Source organism: Cucurbita maxima, unplaced genomic scaffold (genome assembly GCF_002738345.1).
Source record: "Cucurbita maxima cultivar Rimu unplaced genomic scaffold, Cmax_1.0 Cma_Scf00031, whole genome shotgun sequence".
Lineage (NCBI taxonomy): Eukaryota > Viridiplantae > Streptophyta > Magnoliopsida > Cucurbitales > Cucurbitaceae > Cucurbita > Cucurbita maxima.
Window position 1 is genome coordinate 2656879 of NW_019272047.1, and position 24683 is coordinate 2681561.

The 24683-nt window shown below is 38.0% G+C and overlaps 1 protein-coding gene across 1 annotated transcript; it reads right to left on the bottom strand.

The window, feature by feature from the left end:
- Positions 1-3504: 3504 nt before the first annotated feature.
- On the bottom strand, positions 3505-5501 carry LOC111466333. The gene is made up of 4 exons (XM_023110932.1): positions 5321-5501; positions 4228-4328; positions 3877-4091; positions 3505-3782 (listed from the first exon to the last, which is right to left on the bottom strand). The coding sequence occupies exons 1-4, from the start codon at positions 5499-5501 to the stop codon at positions 3518-3520; spliced, it is 762 nt and encodes a 253-aa protein (XP_022966700.1). The 3' UTR covers positions 3505-3517.
- Positions 5502-24683: the final 19182 nt, after the last annotated feature.

The window sequence follows — 24683 nt, forward strand, 5'->3', positions numbered from 1 at the left end:
ATGTTATATAATGATGTGATAATGTCATGTGATGACGTGATGACATTATATGATGATGTAATGATTTTATATGATGACTTGATGACGTTAGATAATGATGTGATGATGTTCTGATGTACATGATGTTGACATGATGTTGATGATGCATAATAATAAGATGATGCGACACGTATGATAATGAAATGACTTAATATGACGATGTTTTTTATTAAATGTCACGATGCATTATAACAAAAAAAATTTAAAGACACAACCCTGAGGATTCACACTCGCACGTGTGGATCCATCCAATTTATCCGAGACTTGAGGTCATCCCTATGATGGTTTTTAAATGATAAGTCCCTAGATCATGACTTACATGTGTTTGCTTTCCCTGACCCCAATAGTGGGTCATTTACTGAGTATTTCTTAAAATACTCAAGTCATGAGCTACTTTTTTTTCGAGTAAAGGCAAGGTGTCTTTACTGAGTATTTCTTAAAATACTCAAGTCATGAGCTACTTTTTTTTCGAGTAAAGGCAAGGTGTCCCTGTACGGCTGGCGATGACATCGCAACTTGAGACCATGACAAATGCATAGGGTAGTCGCATTTATTTTTCTTAGACTTAGGCTAGAATAGAATGTTTTTAATATAAAGGTTTATTTATTTTCTTTAGTCTTTTATCGTGTCATTTTAAAGGTGTTTTCAAAAAACGTAAGTCCATGACTGTGTTTAAAGATGAAGGTTATGTTTTATGATGAAGTTTTTAAATGTTTAATTTTGCATACGAGTTTAGATGATGATGACGGTAACAACTCGAGATAAATGGAAATTTAGGGTCGTTATACCTCATGTATCATTGTGTGTTCATGCATCGGGGATACCCCTTCATCTTTTACGATGGTATGAATGCATACACTACAAGACAAGAAAACTATCATTATATTTGTTATAATGCTACGAAATTCAATATTCCTAACGGGTGTCTTACATCAACAGCTCCTAGATAATGCTCGTCTGACAAGAAAGGGGCCCAAGAGGTGTGCGAACCAACTGGTGAGTCCATACTCGTACGTGTAGACCGTATGTAAAATAGTAAATACACATCAAATTAACCCGCTTAGGATAGCTACGGTCGTTACAGATTCTAAACACATAAAAAAAATGAATGTCAAAATTGTCTTTATTTGATTTGTTGTTTAATTTTGCATCAACTTTGAATGTCTTCACTTGTTTATCTCTCCAATATCCAGGGTCACCTTAGAAAGTGACGATTCTTAATTAAAAAGAAGGAGAACCTCTAACGATCTATTGCAAGTCGAAGGCCAATGATTTAGGTAATAAGGGTGTTGCATGATGCAAAATTTTCAACCACGCCTTCTTTATATATATATATATATCTACATTTATATAATTGATAGGTTTAAAAAAAAAAAAAAATCAACCATTGAAAGTATAATATACAACATAAAAAAAAAGTTATTATCGATATTCAACTTCTATGGCGATTTATAAAAAAAATAATTGTAGTTTGAATGTTAAATTAGAAGTTTAATACTTTAAGTTCAAAAGCCAAGAATTATTTAATACTTAATGGTTTATAGAACTTCATATATTCTCAACTTTGTAACTTAATTTGTACCCATCTGACATAAATTTCTAATACAAGGAGCATATCCTTCCATTCAAACAAGAATACTGTAACGACCGTAGATTTTTACTTACCTAGAGTCACTATCGTAATCATAACTTAATCATTTTGTGAAGAAATAAGCGTTTAAACTTTATCATAAAATTTAGACTTCATCTTAAAACACTGCAATAGAGTTACGTGTTCAAAAACATCTTTAAAACGACACAACAAAATATTAAATAAAATAAATTAGCATTATAGTTAAAAACACTCTATTCTAATCTAACTCTAAGAAAATAAATACTACTACCCTTTGCATGTTTCATGGTCTCAACGGCTATGTAGTTGTTAGTTGTATAGAGGTGTCTTGTCTTTACCTAAAATAGCAGTAGCACGTGACTTGAGTATTATAAGCAATACTCAGTAAGTGACCTTGGGGTTAGATGCAAACACATACAATCATGTGTAGGACATGTTGTAAAAGTCTATATTCCTTATGTGTCTATACTAAACGAGTTAATGGGAAGTGTATTTACTGTTCTACAAACGATCCACACCTGCCAGTATGAACCCACCAGTCGGTTCGCACACCTCCTAGGCCCCTTTCATGGTTAGACGAGTATTCTCTAGAGCTATTGATGTCGGACACCGTCAGACATAGCGACTGTCGTAGTATTATAATAAACATAATGATCATTTTTCTGCCTCGTCATGTACGTGTTCGTATCATCGTAAAAGAGGGATATTCCTGGATGCATTAACATACAATGATGCATGAGATTCCAACATTTTTATTCATTATCATGAAAGACAACCCCTTCCATTTTTCATTCATATCATATAATTTTTATTATAGTTTCCTTACATAAATTGGGGTTGTGCATTATGTCCATACATTTGTGTCGTATATCATTCATATCGTGCAACATGTCATATTATGTCATATCATACATACATCATGTCATCAACATATCATGTACTATATCGCAATACGTGATATACCATAACATTTATCATATCATTAGTACATCATCATATCACGTGTCATAACATTCACGTATCATCTCATAGTCACGTTGTATCACTAATATATCATGGAATTATCATCTCGTAAACATATCATAGTCATATTGTTTTTGTAAACACATCACAGTCATATCATTTCATAAACAGATTCTTATCACATCGTTTCATAAATATATCCCAATCATATCATTTCATAAACGTATCATAGTCATATCATTTCATAAACGTATCATAGTCATGTCATTTCATAAACAGATTCTTATCACATCGTTTCATAAATATATCCCAGTCATATTATTTCAAAAACATATCCCAGTCATATCATTTCATAAAGATATCTTAGTCATATCGTTTTATACACACACCATAGTCACATTGTTCCGTAAACATTTCACACATATCAAGCATATATCACGTATAGAACCACAAGACACATATCATCATACAAACTTCAACTTTTAACCAAACCGATAGTAAGGTCACTTACTTGGTTTGCATTAGCAAGCATTCTCCTTATACTCGAGTACAATTGACAATGTGAATTTTAGATATCGACCTTAAGGCAAGTGCTACATATTAATTCATGTCATATTACTCGGTTCAAAACTACTAAATAATTTTATATTTTATATTTTATTTTTTTTATTACAATTATTATAAGTTACAACTCCTCTAATAGAGTTGAGTTTGAGTTATGTCAAAGTTGAAAATGAAAAATGTTGTCATTTGTTAATAAAAAGTGAAAATAAAAACTCATACAATTATGCTATAATTTTACTTATGAACTTTCCTTGGAATATCATATTCAAATTAAGTCCTTAATAGTCAATCACTAGTAAATCCAAAATTGAATTATTATCCTCCCGGAACAAAGAAATTTCATGCGCTGTTCTTAAGAGCCTCAACACTGTCTCTGTTTTCCTCTATTTCATCAAAGTAGTCCTCTCGAGCATTTCCAGCCCACATCAGGGCAACCAACCAGAAGAGAGAAGAATCCAGGGATAGAAATGCACCACCACCCAGAAGACCAGTCTTAGCAGTCAGGCATGCTGTCTTGAGATTCTGATGAACATTGCGAGTCAAGTGAATTTTCTCGGTGATTGTAGGCCAAACGAGCAAAGTTATAGTCAACCCAGTTGTGAGCCTGGAAACACAGAGGTAGCTTGATTGATAACGTTTCCAAATCACTTTTAGGTAACAGTTAAGAGTAAAGGATGTGATTTGAAAAGAGAAATTACAGGGCAATGTTGAAGAAGATAGAGGAAGTGCTGCTCTTAAACATGGAACCTCGAGGAACGGGTTTTCCTTGGTAAGGATAGAACAAAGAGAGGTATCCTGCAGTTGAAGAAGCAAGAAGAAACCCAACGGAGAGATATCCCAGGGCCACAGTTGGGTCCGCTGGATACTGACAGATAACAGTGCCTTTGCCTGGGATGGGAGTTCTAGATGCAGGCTGCCTAGCAATCACAACAAGAAAGAAGGGAGTTCCAAATTATATGATATATTAAATTCAAATTTCAAGTCTGTAATGAATCCAAGAAGTCCAAGAAAGAACTATTCAAATGCACAATTTATGAACCGAAGCTTACCTTCTTGTTCTCAGCTACGACTCCATATATAAAGAATATCACACCTAAAGTTAAGACAGTAAGAGACATTATCTTGACAGACACGGCAACCAGATTTGTATCTTGACAGACTCGTAGCACGGAACAAGAAAGAAGGGAGTTCCAAATTACCAAAATACCTCAGAAGTTCCACTTAATTACAAAATTGTAATTAAAGAAAATCTGCAACCAGATTTGGTTGCAGAACCATCCCGCAGAAGAAAATCAATCGTATATCACATCCAATTGTTGGATTGAGCTGCTATTTGGATATGTTTAACAAGACTCAAGGGTCCGTAGATCCAACGGTTGTTGAAAACCAATGTCGGTAGCACCTTCATCGCTATGTCGTTTCATCGTTCAACTCTTTGCCTTTATTTGCTACCGTTTCTAATCTTTACTTGCTGCGAGTGCTAGCAGGACTCGTACGCTAGTAATCTTTGCCACTGGACTTAATGTTTCATCATAGTCTCGTCCATATTGTTGAGAAAATCCTCGAGCTACGAGTCGAGCCTTGTATCTCTCGATTGATCCATTCAGTCGATGCTTTATTTTGTAGACCCACTTGCAAGAGATGGGTTTGACATCTCCTAGTCTTGGCACTAGTTTCCAAGTTTGATTCTACTCCAGGGCTATAGTTCCTTCTTTCATTACTTCTGCCAAACTTAGTTTTATGATGCCTCTTCATATGTCTATGGTTCGCAAGCTCTATCTTCTACCATATCTGCATTTGCATACTTAAGATTTGGTCTTCGGATTCTATTTGATCGCCTAAGTTGTTGATGTGTCGTTTCATTTTTATCATATTCGCTTGATTGAGTCAGCTCTTGCTTGTCAATATCAATGTCACTTGGATCTTCAGGCGCATCAACATTTGATTGAATTTGCGTAGTTTGCTCCCCCATCATCTGTTGTAGAATTTCTTCGATCTTTGAATATGGTATGACTTTCTTCTCCGAGGACCACCATGAAAATGCTTCATCGAAAACTACATCTCTTGATGTATTGTATTTTCCACTTGTTATATCACAGCACTTCCATCCTTTCCTTTGATTTTCGTATCCAACAAATATACACTTGACTGCTTTCTTGTCAAACTTGCTACCTAGATGGTCAGGCACAAATACATAGCAAACACAACCAAATACTCCGAAGTAACTAACTGTAGGTTTCATGTCCCTTAGTATCTCAAATGGTAAGATGAATCCGAGCTTTGGTTGGGGAAACTTGTTGATCACATGGGCAGTAGTTCGCATAACTGTAGGTTTCTGGAGTTTGCGTTACTTCCGACTCCCATGTTACGACCCTCCGAATGGGTAGCTTCTCTTGGGCAATATGCAGGCAGAACATGGGACTCTCACGGTGCAACATAGTGGTGGAGGCCATAGGATGTGTTGATATACTTCCTTCTTCCACTTACTATAAATACTTTCTCTATTCACCTTGTTATTGACTCATGCAAATACCTTCCACACGATGTATCTCATATACCTTTTTCCTCCCACTAGATATTTTAGACGGTTGGGTATACTTATTACTTAGGTATATTCCGGCTAATTAAATATAACCTAAGTCTAAGTGATTTTTTCAAGTATAACATTTATACTAGATTTTTAACTATGATGTCTAGGTGATTATTCATTTAAAAAAAAATAATTACATCACTCACGCATGCTCATAAAACTGGGCTAACTAAGCTCAAGTACTGGCCCGATCTCCAGGTAGCAGGTGTTCCATAAACCATCAACTTAAGTACCTCCAGCCTTAGACAAGATCGTGCCAGGTGAGCCTTCTTGTAACCGCAGTTTTACAAGATATCGACCTATTTTAACTATTAAAATCGATCGTGCTTGGTTGTTAACCTTAAGTGAGCATGCATTTATCTTTGTTATAGATTTTAACGTCTAACTCGTTTTATGACGATGAAAATAACCTATAACATGCATCTAACATGCTTTATATAACAATTATATAATCATCCATTCCATGCAATAATATAACAATTTATATCTGTCACTCATGGATCCCTAAACATGCATACTACACATTATAACACTTATAACATACTTGTAATGCATGAAACATGCTTAGCCTATGGTGGGATTTTAAATCTATATGGCATACTTTATGTATATACATTTTCTATTTAGTTAAAACATACATTCACAATACATAATTAATTAAACACACTAAAGTGGATTGGTCTTGGCATTTTAAAGCAAGCAATTAACTAAATTATTACATTAATAATTAAAAATAACTTGAACTGTTCCCGAGGATCACGAATAGGCCGAACCAACCCTTAAAAACGTTGAACCGAACCCCAACTACTACCGTTGAGCTAGGTCATGAGACATTATGAAAATTAGACTAGGTGAAGGACCCGAACGACCATAATAGAAAATTAATTTCCATATTATACTTTTACTTTTTTTAATTCAAAATTTTAGAGAGCAATAACGGAGACTAGGTTTCAAGCATACTTTTTTTAATTTCCATATATTTTTCAAGCATCTAAGGGGCTTCAATATTCTCCAAGATAAATGAAGGTCAGTATATCACCAACTAAGAATCAAAGAGAAAGACATACCTAAAATTGCCTTCAGAATAAGGTATGATCACTACAAATTCACGATTGTCCTCTAGACTAACTAACGCCGTATTCAAGAACTTTCTTAACACATTTGTAATTATATTCATAGTTGATATCCTTATCTACTCTAATGGTATTGACAAGATTGCAAAACCAGCCGTTATACGCTAAGTTTTCTGATGGCAAGTTTTGGATTTTAGAGGTGGCCATCCTTGTGCATGTCATAACAAAAGAAGGAATTTTTGTAGACACGACTAGAGTGGAAGTAGTAATGAAAATGCCTTAACTGAACACGATCATAGAAGTCCGAAGTTTCATAAGGTTGGCAGGTTATTACATAAGATTTATAAAAAACTTCTCCAAAATATTACCACCTTTAAGCCAACTCATCAAGAAGGGTAAGATATTCACTTGGACATCGACATGCGAAAAGAGCTTCATGGAACTCAAGGACATGTTGGTATCAGCTTCAGTCCTTCCATTGCCAGACAACTTGTGAAACTTCTTGGAGCTAGCAACCGTCGTGTTCACCCATAAGATGTGGCATACTATGTTTATCGAGAAAGCATACAAGTATATATGGACCAGAAGAGCCTAAAGTATTTGTTTAAGTCTCGACCCGTGATCGCAGCCCAGCCTACGATTCGTGACTGATGCCTCGACCTGCACCTCGATCAAAGTCACCTGCACACGTGTTGCCCTCAAATTGTGCCATGATCGAAGTCACCTGCAAATGACTCCTTCGACGTGGTCAGCTTAGACAGCTCGGCTTGGGTTTTCGCGATCCCTTTGGCTTATTCGGCTCAGGTACTCAAATTTCAACCTAATTTCTACCGTTTTGACCCTCGCAAACCTGTTTTTAACCTCAAGTAAGCGAATCGATGTCGTTTTAATGTCATATTTCACAAATGTCAATTAGAAATATTATTAATTGTGAAATACTAACGAAAGGTGACAAAAGATCTAATAGGAAACGATTTCCCGTAATACTTTGGAGCAGCTTTTGAGAACTAGAGCCAACGATAATAATTTAGGGAGAACGCCAGCTAGGCCAATAAAGTAAGTGGCCTTACTATAGAATAGACTAGAGACTTGTTTGCTGTATGACGTATGTTATATGAGATATGATGTATGATGACATGTATGAGATATACGATGATGTTTGATGATGTTTGATGACATGCTATGATGATTATGATGTATTTGTTGGCATTATGATGGCGATATCTGTTGATTATGATGCATGATATTGTTACCATAATATGATGATGTTTTCTATGTTAAGTAAGATGTATGTTATGAATGTCATTTTGCATCATGTCGAGAATTCGACCTAGGACTCAACCCTACAAAATATGAGCAACGATGTTAAAGATGAATGTTTAATGCGCATGTATTACTAATAGTAATATAGAGATGAAACTAAGGTTGTGTTAAAAAGGCGTTTTAAGGACGAGAAATAGAGGGACTTCATGCATTTCTGTATGTACATAAGCATTGAGATTCTTCCCCTTTTATGATGACGAGTAAAAACCAGCATGTTACGATAATGACGGTGATGATGTCGAGTATGACACTCAGGGGTTCACTGACCTTTAGATGTTGCTACAAACAGCTAGCTCGACGATGATGGGTCCAAGGGGTGCGAACCGCCTAGGGATTAACAATCGCAAGTGTGGGTCGTGTGTAAAGAAGTACTATTCATCCAAGTTAGTCCGAAGGATTGTTACATGTGTTGGCATTTCTTCACGACCCCTATAGATGGAACACTTACTACATATTCTTCGAAATACTCAGGCCGTGTGCTAGATTATTTTACAGGTAAAGTCAAGGCATCCATGTACAGTTGACGGTGACATCACAAAGTAAAGACAATGGAATGTTCAGAAGATAAGAACATATTTAAATTCAAGGGGCGTCTTGCCTTTATGTGAAAAATGTAGTAGCACAAGGGTTGAGCGTTTTAAGAATACTCAGTAAGCGACCCCCTATTTGGGTTCTGATGCAAGAACTTGTGAATGCAATGACGACATCTATCATAATAGTTTATTTTCCTATAGTACTATCTTAATGGGCAGCTTGTATGTGTATCATATACTCTACACATGGCTCATATGTGCGAGTATGGACCCACCAGTCGGTTTGCACACCCTTGATCCCTTTCCTTGTCAGGCGAGCATGCTCTGGTAGCTCTCTATGCCAGATACCCATTGGAAGTAGTAGTCGTTACAACTATATTATGTAAAACGTAATGATAGTTCTCTTGTCTAATGGTGTACGCGCCCGTACAATCATGAAGGAATACGGGTATCCCCGAATGCAAGAGCACACATTAATGCATGAGGTCCCAATATTTTTCCATTTTCAACATTATTAAATATAACCCCTGCTTTCATTTTATTCATATCATATCAGTCATTCATGCTTATACGGGGGTTATATTTCATGCTATTTATCGTTCTTCATGTCATTCATATCATTCTATACATACAATTCACAAGACAGAACGTAATATTTTCATGATTTCAACATAACGTTTCATAATGCATAAACTAGCTAAATTTTATTATGCATAAAAACTTACTCCTAATGATTTAAACTGACTATGCCTAATTACGCATAAATCATTTAAATTGGATTCAAAAAATTTAACTTAAGCCTAGGTGTTAAAACTTACTTCTAATAATTTAAACCAAGTCTAATTATGCATAAAAACTTACTCCCAATAATTTTAACTAACTAAGCCCTATTATGCATAGAAACTTACTCCTAATAATTTAAACTAAGCCTAATACTGCATAGAAACTTACTCAATTTAAAATAGGTCAAATAATGCATAAATAATTTAAACTCGATTAAAAATATTTAACTAGCCCTACTAACTTTGAACGCTTTCTAAAAATTGAAATTAGGAGGAAAGAGTCCGAGCGAATCAAACCAAAATGGATCAACTAAAATTTTGGCCTTGAGCCATCAGAAAGTGTACTCAGAGTTGGTTGAGGATGATAAAATGAAGTGGGGGTCCTCCGTTTTATAGTGGAGGCCAACCCGACACTTCTAAGCTTTAGCAATGTGGCACAAAGTTTCTCTTCTGTTATTTCTTTTTTATTTTTTTATTTTTTTATTTTTTGTTCATACATCATACATGTCAAGAAGAAACTTTCGTCCACGAAAGTGTCTTAATATTGGAATTACTAGGGTACTTCTTGATCCCTTCCTCCTGTTTCCACATAGTTTCTTTCATTTCATAGTCGTGTAAAGATCATTTTCCTTGTACATGTTTTTTTCTATCTTTACAAGCATAACAAATAATCTTTAATGATATTTTTTACTAAAAAAAATTGGGCCAGTTTGTTGGTTTCATATTAGAATTGACCATCATGTTTTTTTAAGAAAATTGACCTGAGTTCTTTGCATATATCCCTTTTATGATTTTAACCTTTCCATTTTCAATTATTATACATATTTTCTTTTTGTTCTAATTTGTTACCCTTTCAATATTAAAACTTGAAATATTCCTTAATCTTGAAAGGGTTTTGAGTAGAGCCATACCCGAGTAAAAGAGAGTACATGAATGAACCAAGATTATATCCGATAAAGTGATCCAGAGTATATGAGAATGTTGGCCTATTCCACCACTCCTAAATGGTGTGAAAGTTATCTATTTATAATCAAATAAATTACAAGGATATGAAAAGATACCTATGATAAGAAGAAAAATATTTATAATAAAATATCGAATATGATATATATGATAAACTATAATTTAGTACTAAATATCCTTAACTCCCCCTCGGCAAGCTTAGCGTCAAATTTGAACGAACGTGAAGCTTGGATCTAAAAATTCAAAGAGAGATCGAGAAACACTTTTCGTAAAAATGTCAACAACCTGATTCTCAGGAGGCATAGAGAAACACTTTCTTGGCCTTCGCAAATTGCAGAGGGATCGTCGCTCAGCAACAATGCTATCTTGGCTTCCGCGAGAATATGTCTAATCAATGAAGAGGGATCGTCACTCAGCGACAAAGCTGCCTTGGCTCCGGCGAGAATATGTATAACCCAAAAAGTAGAAGGGTGGAACCTAGAGCAAGGGACAAAGACAATGTTGAAGCCGGAAGAGTCGCGAAAGTGGACGAATGAGCCAATTTTGGCGAGAAGGGTGGCGAAGAGGCCAATGCAGCTCCCAGATTCCAAAGGTAAATCTCTGTAGAAGATTGATTGGCTTATCGAGATTTCGTATATTTCCAAAGAGAACACTAATGAAGATCTTGAGATCTTGAGATGACTAAGAAATTCTTAAAAAGAATTGAAACTTACTACCTATATCAACTAGATGCACTTTCCTTTTTGTTTGGTTAGCCGTAAGAACTTCAAGATTAATTGTGTCTTTCTTGGAGCAATTTTATGTTCGAAGACCTCTTGAGAATTTTCGTAGTAAACATGTGAGTGAGGAAAAGACATGCTGGAAGGGCTCATGTTTGTCAGTGGAGATAGTTTTCACTCTTAGAAGAGACAAGTAAATAACCTTACAAGGACATTAACTGCGGAATCCAGAGTTCCAAAGCATGCACATGGGTTGATACAAGTAGAAATTTAAAACCCAACCAAATTATCAACATCCAAAGAACTATAAATAACCAAAATATTCCTCTCACTTTTATTAGACTTAAATATGCAACATCTTAAAGTCTTTAAAGAAACCCCACAACTCCCCATAGGTTTTGTGGGACCAAAATGAACGAGGGAGATTTTACCTCATTTTTTCTAAGGGTGTATCAATTCAAACTTCCTTGAATGAAGATTTTTTAAGTAAAATTCATCATCAAATGCTGCCCAAATGCAATTTTTAAGGTTGCATCGTTCAAAAAGCCAATGCGAGTTCTTTGGCCAAAATAACTCAAATGAAGCATGTCCATTCAAACTGTTAAAATTTGACCTATACAAATTCATATGCCAAAAGTTCGTTTCGAACCTCCAGTGGAATTGGGCTCGCTTGTCCAAAATGCGTTCGTTTAAATCGTTGTCTTTTGACTTGCAATGAGCATTTAAAACTGAGTTTGTTTGATAATTGTTTACTTGCCATTTGCGATCTGGTAAATGCCAATTTTCCTTACAGCTTGTCCGTTTGATCCTGCAAAACATGTGTTAATATTAATGCTTGATTCTAAAGCAAACAATAAAATAACACCCAAGCTACAAGTCAGGAACGAAGTGCTCGACCGGAAGGGAGAGGGTTGAAGACGCTCGACCAATGGGACAGGAACGAACGCGCATCCTACTTCCGTTCTTTTTTAAGCTCACACCAGGAGAAAGATTGTTTTTGGTCCGCTGTTTCCAATAAGTCTTGAAGAAGGAAGATGTGGCACAATTCGTTTTGTTAAAAAGTTCTTATTTCATGTTGTTCGTGTTTTCTAATACCCTTAATATAGGGTAGGGCATGCAAGATGCAAATTGGTATGGAATATGGTGAATAAGCAATCTTAGCATGGTTTTGCCCAGAAAGAAAAGCATGCATTGGCAAACAGAATTACAAAGTGTAGGGAAAGGAAGTGGAAGACTAAGAAAAGTAGGAAATCAAAGTCACTTCATTCTGCCAAAGGAAAGTCAGAACGGAACTGCAAATAGCGAGAGAGACCCTAGCCAACTATCTTTCCCTTGCTTGCTGGTGTCAGGTTTTCGGGAATTGAATCAATAGTCGACGGTTAGAGTCTTCATTTTTTTAAAATATTCAAATTTAATTTTGTTGATGTTTAATCATTTGGATTTTGGTTCATTATATAGCAAAAAAATAAATAAATAAATACTTGTTTTGAACCAGCAGTTTGAGAAGGTGATTTAAGGTTAATATCTATTATAAAAATTAATTTCTATGAAAGTTTTGAGGTTGGATATCATATTTGTTGCATAGTTGTAAATATCAATTCTTTTTTATTTGCTATTTTTGGTGGAGATGGAAAAACAAAGTTGGGTTAAACACAAACTAGACAATTGAATTTTCTATATTTTCTCCTTAATTACTAGAGTTATAAATGGTTCTTTTAACTATGTTTATCAATTTTTTATTTAGGTTAAAAGAGAAGAAAAATAGATATGTTAATAAGAAGGAGAGAATCAAAACAAAATCAAAATTTAAAAGGCGTGGTCTAATGTTCAAACATCTAAATTCGTCGCTAGTCGATATTGTTCGCTTTGTCCACTTTGGCACCTTATGTATCATCGTCTATGTAACACCCCGAGCCCAATAGGTACAATTCGCTCTATTCTTGTGACGAGCACCTTCTTATCCATTGGGAGTTTCTAAATTTTATTCGAGGACTTAGAGTGTGATTTTCATATCGGTCCAGAAGAAAGAAATGCTTGGGATGCATCAAGGAACTTGGGAAAATAAATTAAAAAAAATGATAATGTAATCGAAATTTGGATCGAAGTCAATTGGGGTAATTTTTCCGCACACATACCACCTTGAGGGGGGTCGGGAGACCTGGAAGAAAGGAAAAGAGAAGGAAAAGAAAAGAAAAGAAAATAATAATAAATAATAAAGAAAGAAAGAGAAAGGAAAAGTTAGGGTTTTTTAAGAAGAGGAAAGAGGGAGAAATGCCCAAACTGAAGCACTCTCAATATTAGGTCTCCTACTAGGGCTAATCAGAGTATCAAAAGGAGTGGTCTGAGCGTTGGATCGTTTGTTTTCGGCAAGAAACGGGCAAGAACACGAGGTAAGTCTGCGACCTCTCTTGTTTCAAGATTTCACCATAGATCGGGGAGTTTTAGATGATTTAGACCTTAATAATCTAGTTGCAATAATTTAGGTGAGGTTTTTTGCAAGTTTTTAGAGGAAACGCGGCCAAAAATTGCGTCGGAAAACAAAATTGAGAAACTGTCCTACTTCGGTAAGAAACTGAATTTTTCTCAGTTTTCGACTCCATTTATTAAGCGTTGTGAGTATCAAAAAAATACAATAAAAATATATCTGGATAGGTGGACTTGAGATCTTGAATTCTTGTGAAGGAATCGATTTAATTCGAGTTACGGTTTGGAAGATAGAAAAATCTAAAATAAATAGGTTGATATAGAATTTAACCGGAATCTGGAAATTGGATGAACTCAGGCAACCTGCGACGGACACGCTGCCGCCGGAAAGGGAGGGCACACGTCGAGAAATTGGTGGAGAGACGCGTCTGATGCCTCTGCTGACACGCGTCTGACGACCCGCGGTCCAACCCGAAAACCTTCCGCCAATCCCTGTACGACGCGTGTCACGCCCAGAAAATTCGAGGGGTAAGTCTACGTCTACTGGGGTTCGAAACGCGCCTCTATCCACGCGTTGCCCACGTTGACCGCGCGTACGCCCTGTGCCTGGAGCCCACACATGGGTAAGTGTGCAGGCACGAGGGAGTCCCCTGTAAGCGCGTGTAGGCGCGTGAGTGTCCTGTTTTCACCCGTTTTTCATCCCGATTCCAGTGCTAATCCTATTTTACTTTAAACTAGGTGTCTAAATAGATAATTTGTAATTTTGGACTCCGTTACGCTTGTAATCAAGCTCGGGAAGGCACACGACATACTTGTAAGTAATCATACAAATTTAGGAAGTAATACTTGTAGGGTGCGCTTGGTTTTGCATGCATGCTAGAGAAAATTACCCGTAGGTGGCTAGATCTAATGATCCTTTCTACTTAGAGAATTAAATATATATCTGTTGGACTTGTTGTCCTAGTGAGATTTTGTACTTGTTGTTTGTATGCTTGCTGGACTATCTTACTACTGCTTCTATCTGTTCATACTATGTTGGCGAACGGGGGAATTTGTGTATCTGCACTCCGGGTGTTGATGGATGTTACCGCCCCGTTGAGCTTGTATGTTTGTATGCGTTGTTAATCATACATAAACTCCTCTTGAATGATTGTGTGAACTTATGATATGATTGATAGGTTGTAGTGTTGTGATATGCCTAGGGTGAACTCTTGTAGGGATTGAGGCGCTCCGGGTGTTGATGGATGTTACCGCCCCGTTGAGCTTGTACGATTGTATGCATTATTAATCATACATGAACTCCTCTTGAATGATTGTGTGAACTTATGATATAATTGATAAGCTGTAGTGTTGTGATATGCCTAAGGTGAACTCTTGTAGGGAATGAGTTGGGTTTAGTTAGGGGACCCTCCCCATGTTACGGTCTATAGTGTCATGAGCGACGCTTAGAGGGAGAGACCCTTTAACCCTATAGACTGTTATGGACTTGGGAGACTTGATTTAGTGAATCTGGAAGCCACGACCCTAACTCAATATTTTTAACTACCCTTGAGATATAGAGAACCACATTAGGACCTCGAGGTGTAGAGAGATGATCTCTTAGCCGACAGTATCTGGTATAGAATTCGAGTATACTCTCCTTCCCTTCCTACTCTAGTGTGGTACTGTTGAGCTAGGCGAGACGCCAGTTAGGGAGATGTTACCCTCCCCTTCCTACTCCGGTGTGGTACCGTTGAGCTCGGCTAGACGCTAGTTAGGAAGATGTTATTCTTCCCTTCCTACTCTAGTGTGGTACTGTTGAGCTTGGTGAGACACCTATTAGGGAAATGTTGCTTAGTGGTAGATCGACTACTCTGCATGGGGATCCATCTCATGGTAAGATGTTGATCATGCTAGTGGGTCAAAGTCGCCTGCATGATGGATCAGTCCTGTGGAAGGATGTTGACCATGCAGTGACTAATTCTAGCTGGGTTGTACGAGTGGTACATGTAGATATGAGGGAGCACCTCATCCTCAAACGTAGGAAATCAAGCAAGTTTGGTTAAACCAAATTTTGACACTCAAAATTTCACTAACCCAAACCTGGATTTTTCCATTTAAGTAAAGTCAACATTTTGACTTTCTTCATTTAAATTCAACAATTAATTTAAATAATTATTTTTAAATTAAAATAATATTAAATGATTAATTAAACAATTTAATGAATATTAACGTTAGATCAAATGTCAATCCCAATCAAATAAAACAAATTTCTGATTCTCTCTTTTTGTTAAATTCGTAAATAAAATAAAAATGAGGTTAAATATATCGTATATATTTAGCGCATATTCCATGATTTGAATTCAAACACTTTGAACTCACTCGTCATACTATTCTATGGTTTAGTTCGATATGAGCTAGTAGGGGGACCTAATGGACCTATAGATCATGGGCTCCAACGATCCGAGATTAACCGGCTAAACTCATTAACCTTGTTAACCAACATTCGTTAACTACTAGGACACTCCACTATAGCCTAATAGTTGCATTCCCTTTACTATATAGATATATTTCAGTCCATTTGATATAACCATGATTAATAAGTCGATCCTTCAAAGGTTGTTCGTAACTAGAGCTCGGTCAATTTACCGTTTTAAACCTTGAAGTTACTTCTTGTTCCTTATGTTCCACTGATCCTTTAATGAACAATTGATTTGTGGTCCAACAGTAAACCGAATCCCTCTCAGGCCAATGAGAGGGTGGGGCCATTTGTTCAAGACCTAGAGTCAGTACTTAAGAGAACTACCTCTCTACTATCCCTAAAAGTGGGTAGGAGTGTATTCCATTTTGCACCCCACGTCCCCAGCCATTCACCCAGTTTTACTTCTGAAATGGGAGGCCTATTGAGTCGGCGAACTCGAGCCACTCTCACCCATGTAAATCAAAGGATAATTCCAAAAACAAGAGTTCATGGTTAGCTTAGAATTAAGATCGAGTTACCTAGGTCATCGAAGAAAAAAATTAGTCTCAACATTAAACGATATTATAAAGTGAGAGTGATTTTCTTCATAGTCTGATCTTATGCATTACTCATTGCATAGGATGCTCCCACTCACATGTCTCCGCATGTACAATATAGTGATCATATTGTTTATATCATATACAAAAGTGGGTCGCATCCATCGTATCCCCAGAATAAGGTACTCAGCCTTATCCCCGTACTATAGATCATTTTGACTCTATACTTTAACTTGATTCACTCTTGTTAATAGAAATTACAAAACATTATAGAAGTAATCACCATGCATGACACTTGAAAGTGGGCTTGAAAATCTATTAAAAGTAACTAAAATCAAGAACAAAGTTCAACAACATATCTATTTAATCTCTCTTGGTCAAACCTTCCTCTTGTTGATTTTTTCATTGCTCTGTCTTTATTTTTGGACAGTAGTGACACTTTGCATAATTTTGTTTAATTAGTTTTAAATCATCAAAAATAATTTGAACAAGACAATAAATTCAGTGAATTTCCATAAACAAAATTAACAAAAAAAAAAAATAGGTTATTTGTGCATACTTGCATTTTTTCTTGTGAATTTTACACCAATTTATTATATACATTCATGAGCTATCACACACCCACGCAATGCCAAGACACAAAAATTGCTAAGAACAAAGGACCAAGACTCCGAAACCAAAGAAACCCCTAAACTTCCCACGGTAAACCATATTCATGATTCAAACTATGATTAGGATTAAAATCAAATCACATATGATTAACTTGTGAAATATTAATCTTCTCTGGCCTTCCCTCTAAAGTCTACAAAGTAGTAAAATAAGTTTAAAGTAATGCATAAGTGGCACTTTGTGTAGCGAACCTATTTTTCCTTTAAAAAATAAAGTCATTATAACATGCATGAAATGCCTAATATGTACAAAAATAAAATAAAAATCTTTAAAATAATATAATAAAATGTTGTCACGGACTAAAACGTTCATAAAATTGATTTAAACTAACAATTGATTTAAGAAAACAACAAAATCAAAATCAAACGAAAAAGAAAATCAAACGCCCTGATCCAACCTAAGAACTACAACATATAATGCAAATGCGACTACTCTAACTTTATTTTCATGACCTCTACAAAGATGTTGCCATCCGTACATGGGTGCGTTGCCAATACGTGGAGAAAAAGTAGCACGTGCCTTGAGTATTTAAATGTACTAAGTAATTAGCCCAACTGTTGATGTCGGAAAATACAATCACATGCAATCATAGTGGGACCTATCTTTTCATAAAACTTTTCCCTTGTCTCTACTTTCCAGTCCATGTAGGATTGTTTGTGTAATACTTTTCTATACATGAATCATGCACGTGAACATGGAACGACTAGACTAGCTCAGATATGTACCCCGAGCTTCACTACAGGCTTGCATAAGCTCACACTGTCGAAAGCCACAGAGGGAAAGGAGCGTGTATATTATCATGGTCTACGCGTCTGTACTAATCAAATGGGGATGTATCTCAATACATGTGACATTTGTTTCAAATCATGGTACATATTGGAATTTATGCCCTAAAGCCTCGTAATTAATTATTTAATTTTTAATAATAATTTTGATTATTTTAATTAATTTAATATGGTATGAAAAATCAAATGTTATTAATGTAATCCTGAACCATATATGGTTTACATACCAGAGGATAATGTTCAAGTAATAACCTAAAGGGTCTATAGTATAGGGATAAGGCTGGGTGCCTTAACCTAGTAACACTATTGATATGACCCACTTTGTAATTGTTACAAATTGTTTGAGCTAAATCGTTCATGTGGAGACATGTGAGTGGGGGTAACTTATACAATGAGTTTCTATAAGAATTGATCATGAAATATTTAATATCTTTTAATAGTTCGTTAATGAAGAAGATTAATATTTCACAAGATGACCATATGTGACTCAATATTAACTCTGAGTGAGTTATGAACTCCTATCTGCTAGGGTTTGTCCTTTGATGTGCATAGGCCAGAATGACTTTTATAGTTGAATCAATATGCCTGCAATTTTAGGAACTTCACCAAATAAAGAGCTTGGAATATAATTTCAAAGAGAAAATTTCCTTCTTCCTATATAGGGAACATAGTTGAGTAGTTTCCTTAAGTTCTAATTTCGAGACACAAACAATGGGGACATATACTCTCACTTGACCGAGACGAACTTTGTTTATTATTAGATCATAAAAAAATTGTTCATTAGAGATATAATCATAGGAGTAAAATGGGATTTTGACATAGCTATAATTACAAACAACTCGTGACCGGAAAACTTGCTTGTAATGATTATATCAATGGATATAAGTTATCCTATAGTGCATATGCAGCTTTAAGTTTATGGTGGAGTGACCTACCGTTATTGAATGAAAATTGATTAATTAAAGTGTTTAATTACTTAACTATTAAATCTTATAATCTATTGGTCCATAAGATCCCCATACTAAAACTAAAAAGTTCAATTTAGTTGAAATAAAAATGGGAAGTGTTCTCATTAATATTTAATATATCCAACAAATTAAATATTTGTGGAGAAAATATATTATAATTTGAAGGGTACAAATTAATATAATATTTTAGATATATTAAATGAAAAGTATATTTTCAGGGTTCAAATTGAAATTTAATATATTATATATATTAAAGATAGATGAGAAAAATTATATTTATTTAATTTGATATATGAAATATTAAATATATAATGTATAGTTCTTGTCCTTGTCCTTATCATTAGTTTTGTTCGTGGTTATTGTTCTTTGTTCTTAGTTCTTGTTCTTGCTCTTGCTTCTCGTTCTATTCTCTACAACCTTCCCTTTAGGATTTATGGTAGTAGACTTAAACTTGAGAACATGTATCTAAGACTTCATGTGTTCAAAGTGAGACAGTCGTAACCTATGTACAATGTTTCCTGCATTTCAAGTGATGGAGTTTGAACTTGCATCCAGGGTTTCATGCATTCCTTGTGATACAGTCTTAAATCAATATTCAAGGCTTCTGACATTTCAAGCAGTGTAGTGTAAAAACTGCATCTATGGTTTCAAAGGTTCTTAGCAGCATAGTTTGAAAACCTATGCTCAAGGCTTCACACATTCCAAGTGATATAGTCTGAAATCTATCCAAGACTTCTCATGTTCAAAGCGATGCAGTCTGATAACATATATTCAAGGTTTCATACGTTACAAGCAACATAGTTTGAATACCTATGCTCAAGGCTTCATATGCTCTAAGCAACGTAGTCTAAAACTTGTCCTGATCTCCACTCCTTGTGTCTTCTTGAAACTTCTTCCTTCCGTCCAAAAATTGCTTGAAATATATCTTCCACGATTAATTTACTTGGAGCCTTGAATTGAATTTCTAAGTTTTTCTCGAGCTCCCTCAACGGCAAATCAAATTAGCTTACAAGTTAGGTGCATTTTTAGTGTTTGGTTACTTCACCAAACTGGTGAGTAATATTATTTGGAAGGTGTAGAGAAAAGTTCGAAGGAAAATGGTAGGAGGATCTCACATTTAGAAGAAATTTGAGAAAGGAAAACCCAAAAACTAAACTCTGATATTTCATGATTGATAGCTATTGTAGCATATCAGATTTGATTTTGCTTTGATTTGATTTTCTGCCCACAACTATTGTAGCATATCAGATTATCTAATTTTCATGGCCTTTTCCTTAATTCTTTTAATCTTCAGGGAGAGAGATTTGATCAAGACTCGATGTTTTATTTCTCTTTAGTTGAATTCTTTAAATAACAAATCTAATTACAAAAATAGAAAAACTAATTACAAAAATAGAAAAGTGGGGGAAGACTTCGCCCAAGTTGGCCAAAAATTGCAGCAAGAATTACGCTATTCCATTGGCGTGAATTCAGAAGTTTTGAGACGTCAAAACAACCTAACTGAATAAGGAACATAGCTTTTATTTAACAATCTCCTCCTAAAACTGTGCTATATCTACCTTATTATTTGAACTCCGATCTTTGAATGTAGTTCTTCAAATTTTACTAGCGCTAGGGACTTGGTGAAAATGTCTCCAAGTTGTTCCTCTGTTCGTATTAAATCAATCTTGATGAGCCCTCGATCTGCACATTCTCGAATGTTGTGGAATCTGATTTCTACGTGCTTACTCCGGTAGTGCAAAATTTGATTTTTGATCAGGGAGATCGTAGCTTTGTTGTCTACGTATAACATTGGTGGACCGCTTTCTCTCCCGATGAGTTCTTCCATTAGTCGCGCAAGCCAGACCCCTTGTGTTGCTATCATCGAATCAGCGATGTATTCTGCTTCGAAAAAAGACAAAACAACTACCTTCTGTTTTATTGATTGCCAGCAGATCGCCCCGTCTGAGAAGAAGTAGATCATTCCACTGGTGCTCTTATGATCATCAACGTCACCGGCCATGTCACTATCACTGTAGCTGACCAGCTTGAGTTTCTCCTTTCCTCTCCCTGCGCAATATCTTACACCCCAGCCTCTGGTTCCGGCTACATAGCGCAGGATGCGCTTGACAGCAATTAGATGCTCCTCCCTAGGTGCTTCCATAAACCTGCTCACATATCCAACATAATAAGCAAGACCAGGACGAGAGTTTACTAGATAGCGCAGACACCCAACAATGCTGCGATAATTGGTGGAGTCGACTGTCGTCGTAATACCGGCCTTCCTTAGTTGGAGCCGGGCCTCCATTGGCATCCTTGTAGGATTACTGTCCACAAGCCCAGTTGTGTCCAGCAGCTTCTTTGCGTATGCACTTTGGCAGATGGAGATGCCGGTAGAGTTCTGTAGCACTTCGATGCCGAGGTAGTAGCTGAGCACGCCAAGATCGCTCATCTCGAAGTTCTTTGACATCTCCTTCTTGAACCTTCCGAGGAATTCCACGTCGCCTCTAGTAATTATGAGGTCGTTGACATACACTCCCACGATCAGAGTCTGCTTGCCATGGTCGTGCGTGTACATGCCATACTCAGAGGCACAACGCTTGAATTTCACTGACAGTATGGTACTGTCAAGCTTCGCGTTCCAGGCTCGTGGGGCTTGTCGAAGCCCGTAGAGTGCTTTGTGCAGAAGCAGTACCTTATTGGGGTTGTCGTTGTCCAGGAAGCCAAGTGGTTGTCAGACGTAGCGGTCTCTTTCAGCTCTCCGTTAAGAAAAGTAGACTTCACGTCCATATGGTGAACCTCACAAGAGTAATGGGCTTCAATTTCCAGCAAGAGACAGACGAATTCTAACCTTGCCACTGGTGCAAATTCCTCTTCGAAGTCCACTCCTTGCTTCTGGACGTAGCCCTTCGCCACCAGACGGGCTTTGTGCTTCACAACTTCTCCTTTTTCGTTGTGCTTCAGTTTGAAGACCCATTTAAGCCCTATGGCTCGGTGTCCCGGTGGCATATCCTTCAATCTCCACGTCTGGTTCTCGGTGATGGATTTCATCTTCTCCTGCATTGCCTTCAGCCAGCATGGGTTCATTTCTGCTTCGCCGAAGGTGTTCGGTTCACCTCCTCCCACTAGGTCGTCCATCCTCTGGTACCTGGCCTCCAGATCAGCATCGTGATCGGCATCAAGCGTCGAATCCGCAGTCCGTGGTGTTGTGAATTCCACTGGTTCAGGGGTTGCACCTACTAGCGGCGGTGACGGCTCATGATGCTGGGCTCCTCCTTCTTCCGGCTCGGTGAAGAGGTACTCCACCGTGAATTGATTTGGATTATGGTCTGCCTCGATCACGTCATTCCACTTCCAGAAGGTGCTTTCATCGAAGACAACGTCGAGAGACACGTGAGCTCGCCCACCTTCAGGATCATAGAGTCTGTACGCCTTGCTCCCGGGTTCTTAGCCGATGAAGACGACCTTCAGCCACCTAGGATCGAGCTTGGCGTGGTGGGGACGTGTTACCTTCATGTATGCGATGCAGCCGAACACGCAGAAATGATGTACCGCTGGCTTTTTGTTGTACCAAGCCTCATATGGCGTCTTCCCGTCGAAGCTTCGGGTTGGTGACCGATTGAGGAGATAGATGGTCGTCATTACCGCCTCTCCCCATAATCTCTCAGGTATCCCGACCGTCACTAGCAATGACCTCGTTGTCCTGACGATGATCTGATTTTGGCACTCCACCACTCCATTCTGTTGGGAGAAGTAGGGCGCCGTTAGGTGTCGTTGTATGCCGATCTCGTCACAGTACTTACCAAAACTTGCCGAGGCGAATTCTTCGCCTCGGTCTAAGTACAACACTCACATCTTCTTCTCACATTCGGCCTCCGCTTGCGCTTTAATACGCTTAACCGCCTCACTTTTCGCTTGCAGCAGGGTCAGCCACATGAAGCAGCTTTTGTCATCGTCGTGTACAAGCTCCAACGGCTCATCGGTGCAGTAGGACGTGGAAATGATATACCACTGACTTTTTGTTGTACCAGGCCTCATATGGCGTCTTCCCGTCGAGGCTTCGGGTTGGTGACCGATTGAGGAGATAGACGGTCGTCATTATCGCCTCTCCCTAGAATCTCCCAGGCATCCCAGCCGTCACCAGCAATGACGTCGCTATCCCGACGATGGTCTTATTTTGGCGCTCCACCACTACATTCTGTTGGGGGGAGTAGAGTGTCGTTAGGTGCCATTGTATATCGATCTCGTCGCAGTACTTACAGAAACTTGCCGAGGTGAATTCTCTGCCTCAGTCTGTGCGCAGCACTCGCATCTTCTTCTCACATTCGACTTCCGCTTGCGCTTTAATGCGCTTAACCGCCTCTGCCGCCTCACTTTTCACTTGCAACAAGGTAAGCCACATGAAGCAGCTTTTGTCATCGTCGTGTACAAGCTCCAACGGCTCATCGGCGCAGTAGAACGTGGAAATGATGTACCGCTGGCTTTTGGTTGTACCAGGCCTCATATGGCGTCTTCCCATTGAGGCTTCTGGTTGGTAACAAATTGAGGAGATAGACAGCCTTCATTATCGCCTCTCCCCAGAATCTCCTAGGCATCCCGACCGTCACTAGCAATGACCTCACTGTCCCATCGATGATCTGATTTTTGCGCTCCACCACTCCGTTCTGTTGGGGGGAGTAGAGCGCCGTTAGGTGCCGTTGTATGCCGATCTCGTCGCAGTACTTACCAAAACTTGCCGGGGTGAATTCTCCACCTCGGCCGGTGCGCAGCACTCACATCTTCTTCTCATATTCGGCCTCCGCTCGCGCTTTAATGTGCTTAACTGCCTCTGCCACTTCACTTTTCTCTTGTAGCAGTGTCAGCAACATGAAGCAGCTTTTGTCATCACCATGTACAAGCTCCAACGGCTCATCGGCGCGATAGGATGTTCGAGACGGAAAGGGTATGCTCCTCTGTTTGCCGATGAGGCACCCGTCGCACAGCTTGTTCATGCCTTTGATTGTCGGCAAACTGTGCACTATCTCCTCCTTTTGTAGCTTCTCTAGAACAGGAAAGTTTAAGTGCCCGTATCTTGTGTGCCACCTCCATGATACCTCTTCGGTCTTGGCCGAGAGGCTAACGGGTTGCTCTATCTATAACTCCAGGATATAAAAACGGTTTGTCGTGCCCCGAACCATCGTGAGAAGCATCGTTGATTATCGCAGATTTTGAGTAGTCCGCGCTTGATGGAAATGAAGCAGCCTGTTTCATCGAATTTAGCCAGGCTCATAAGGTTAGCCTTGAGCCTCGAGATGAAGTAGACGTCGGTTAGCTTGTGGTGCTCGCCTCCCTTGCTGACGAACAGGATGGTGTCGTGCCCTTCGATCTCGACGACGGAGCCGTCGCCGAATTTCACCGTCTTACGAATCCTTGAGTCGAGCTCGGAGAATGCAGATCTAGCCCTGGTCATATGTAGACGTCCTCCAAGATACCTCTTCGGTCTTGGTCGAGAGGCTAACGAGTTGCTCTATCTCTAACTCCAGAGGATGTAAAGACGGTTTGTCATGCGCCGAACCTGCGTGAGTAGCCGTCGTTGATTATCACAGACTTTGAGTAGTCCACGCTCGATGGAAATTAAGAAGCCTGTCTCATCGAGTTAACCCAGGCTCACAAGGTTAGCCTTGAGCCTCGGGATGAAGTAGACGTGGTCATCTTGCGGTG

Excerpts from the sequence above, each read along its gene's own strand:
- LOC111466333 (XM_023110932.1), bottom strand. The coding sequence starts at position 5,501 with ATGCGAACTACTGCCCATGTGATCAACAAGTTTCCCCAACCAAAGCTC. Across the intron at positions 4,329-5,320 it reads TGACAAGAAAGCAGTCAAGT|ATACAAATCTGGTTGCCGTG; the intron begins GTATATTTGTTG and ends GAGTCTGTCAAG. Across the intron at positions 4,092-4,227 it reads TCGTAGCTGAGAACAAGAAG|CCTGCATCTAGAACTCCCAT; the intron begins GTAAGCTTCGGT and ends ATTGCTAGGCAG.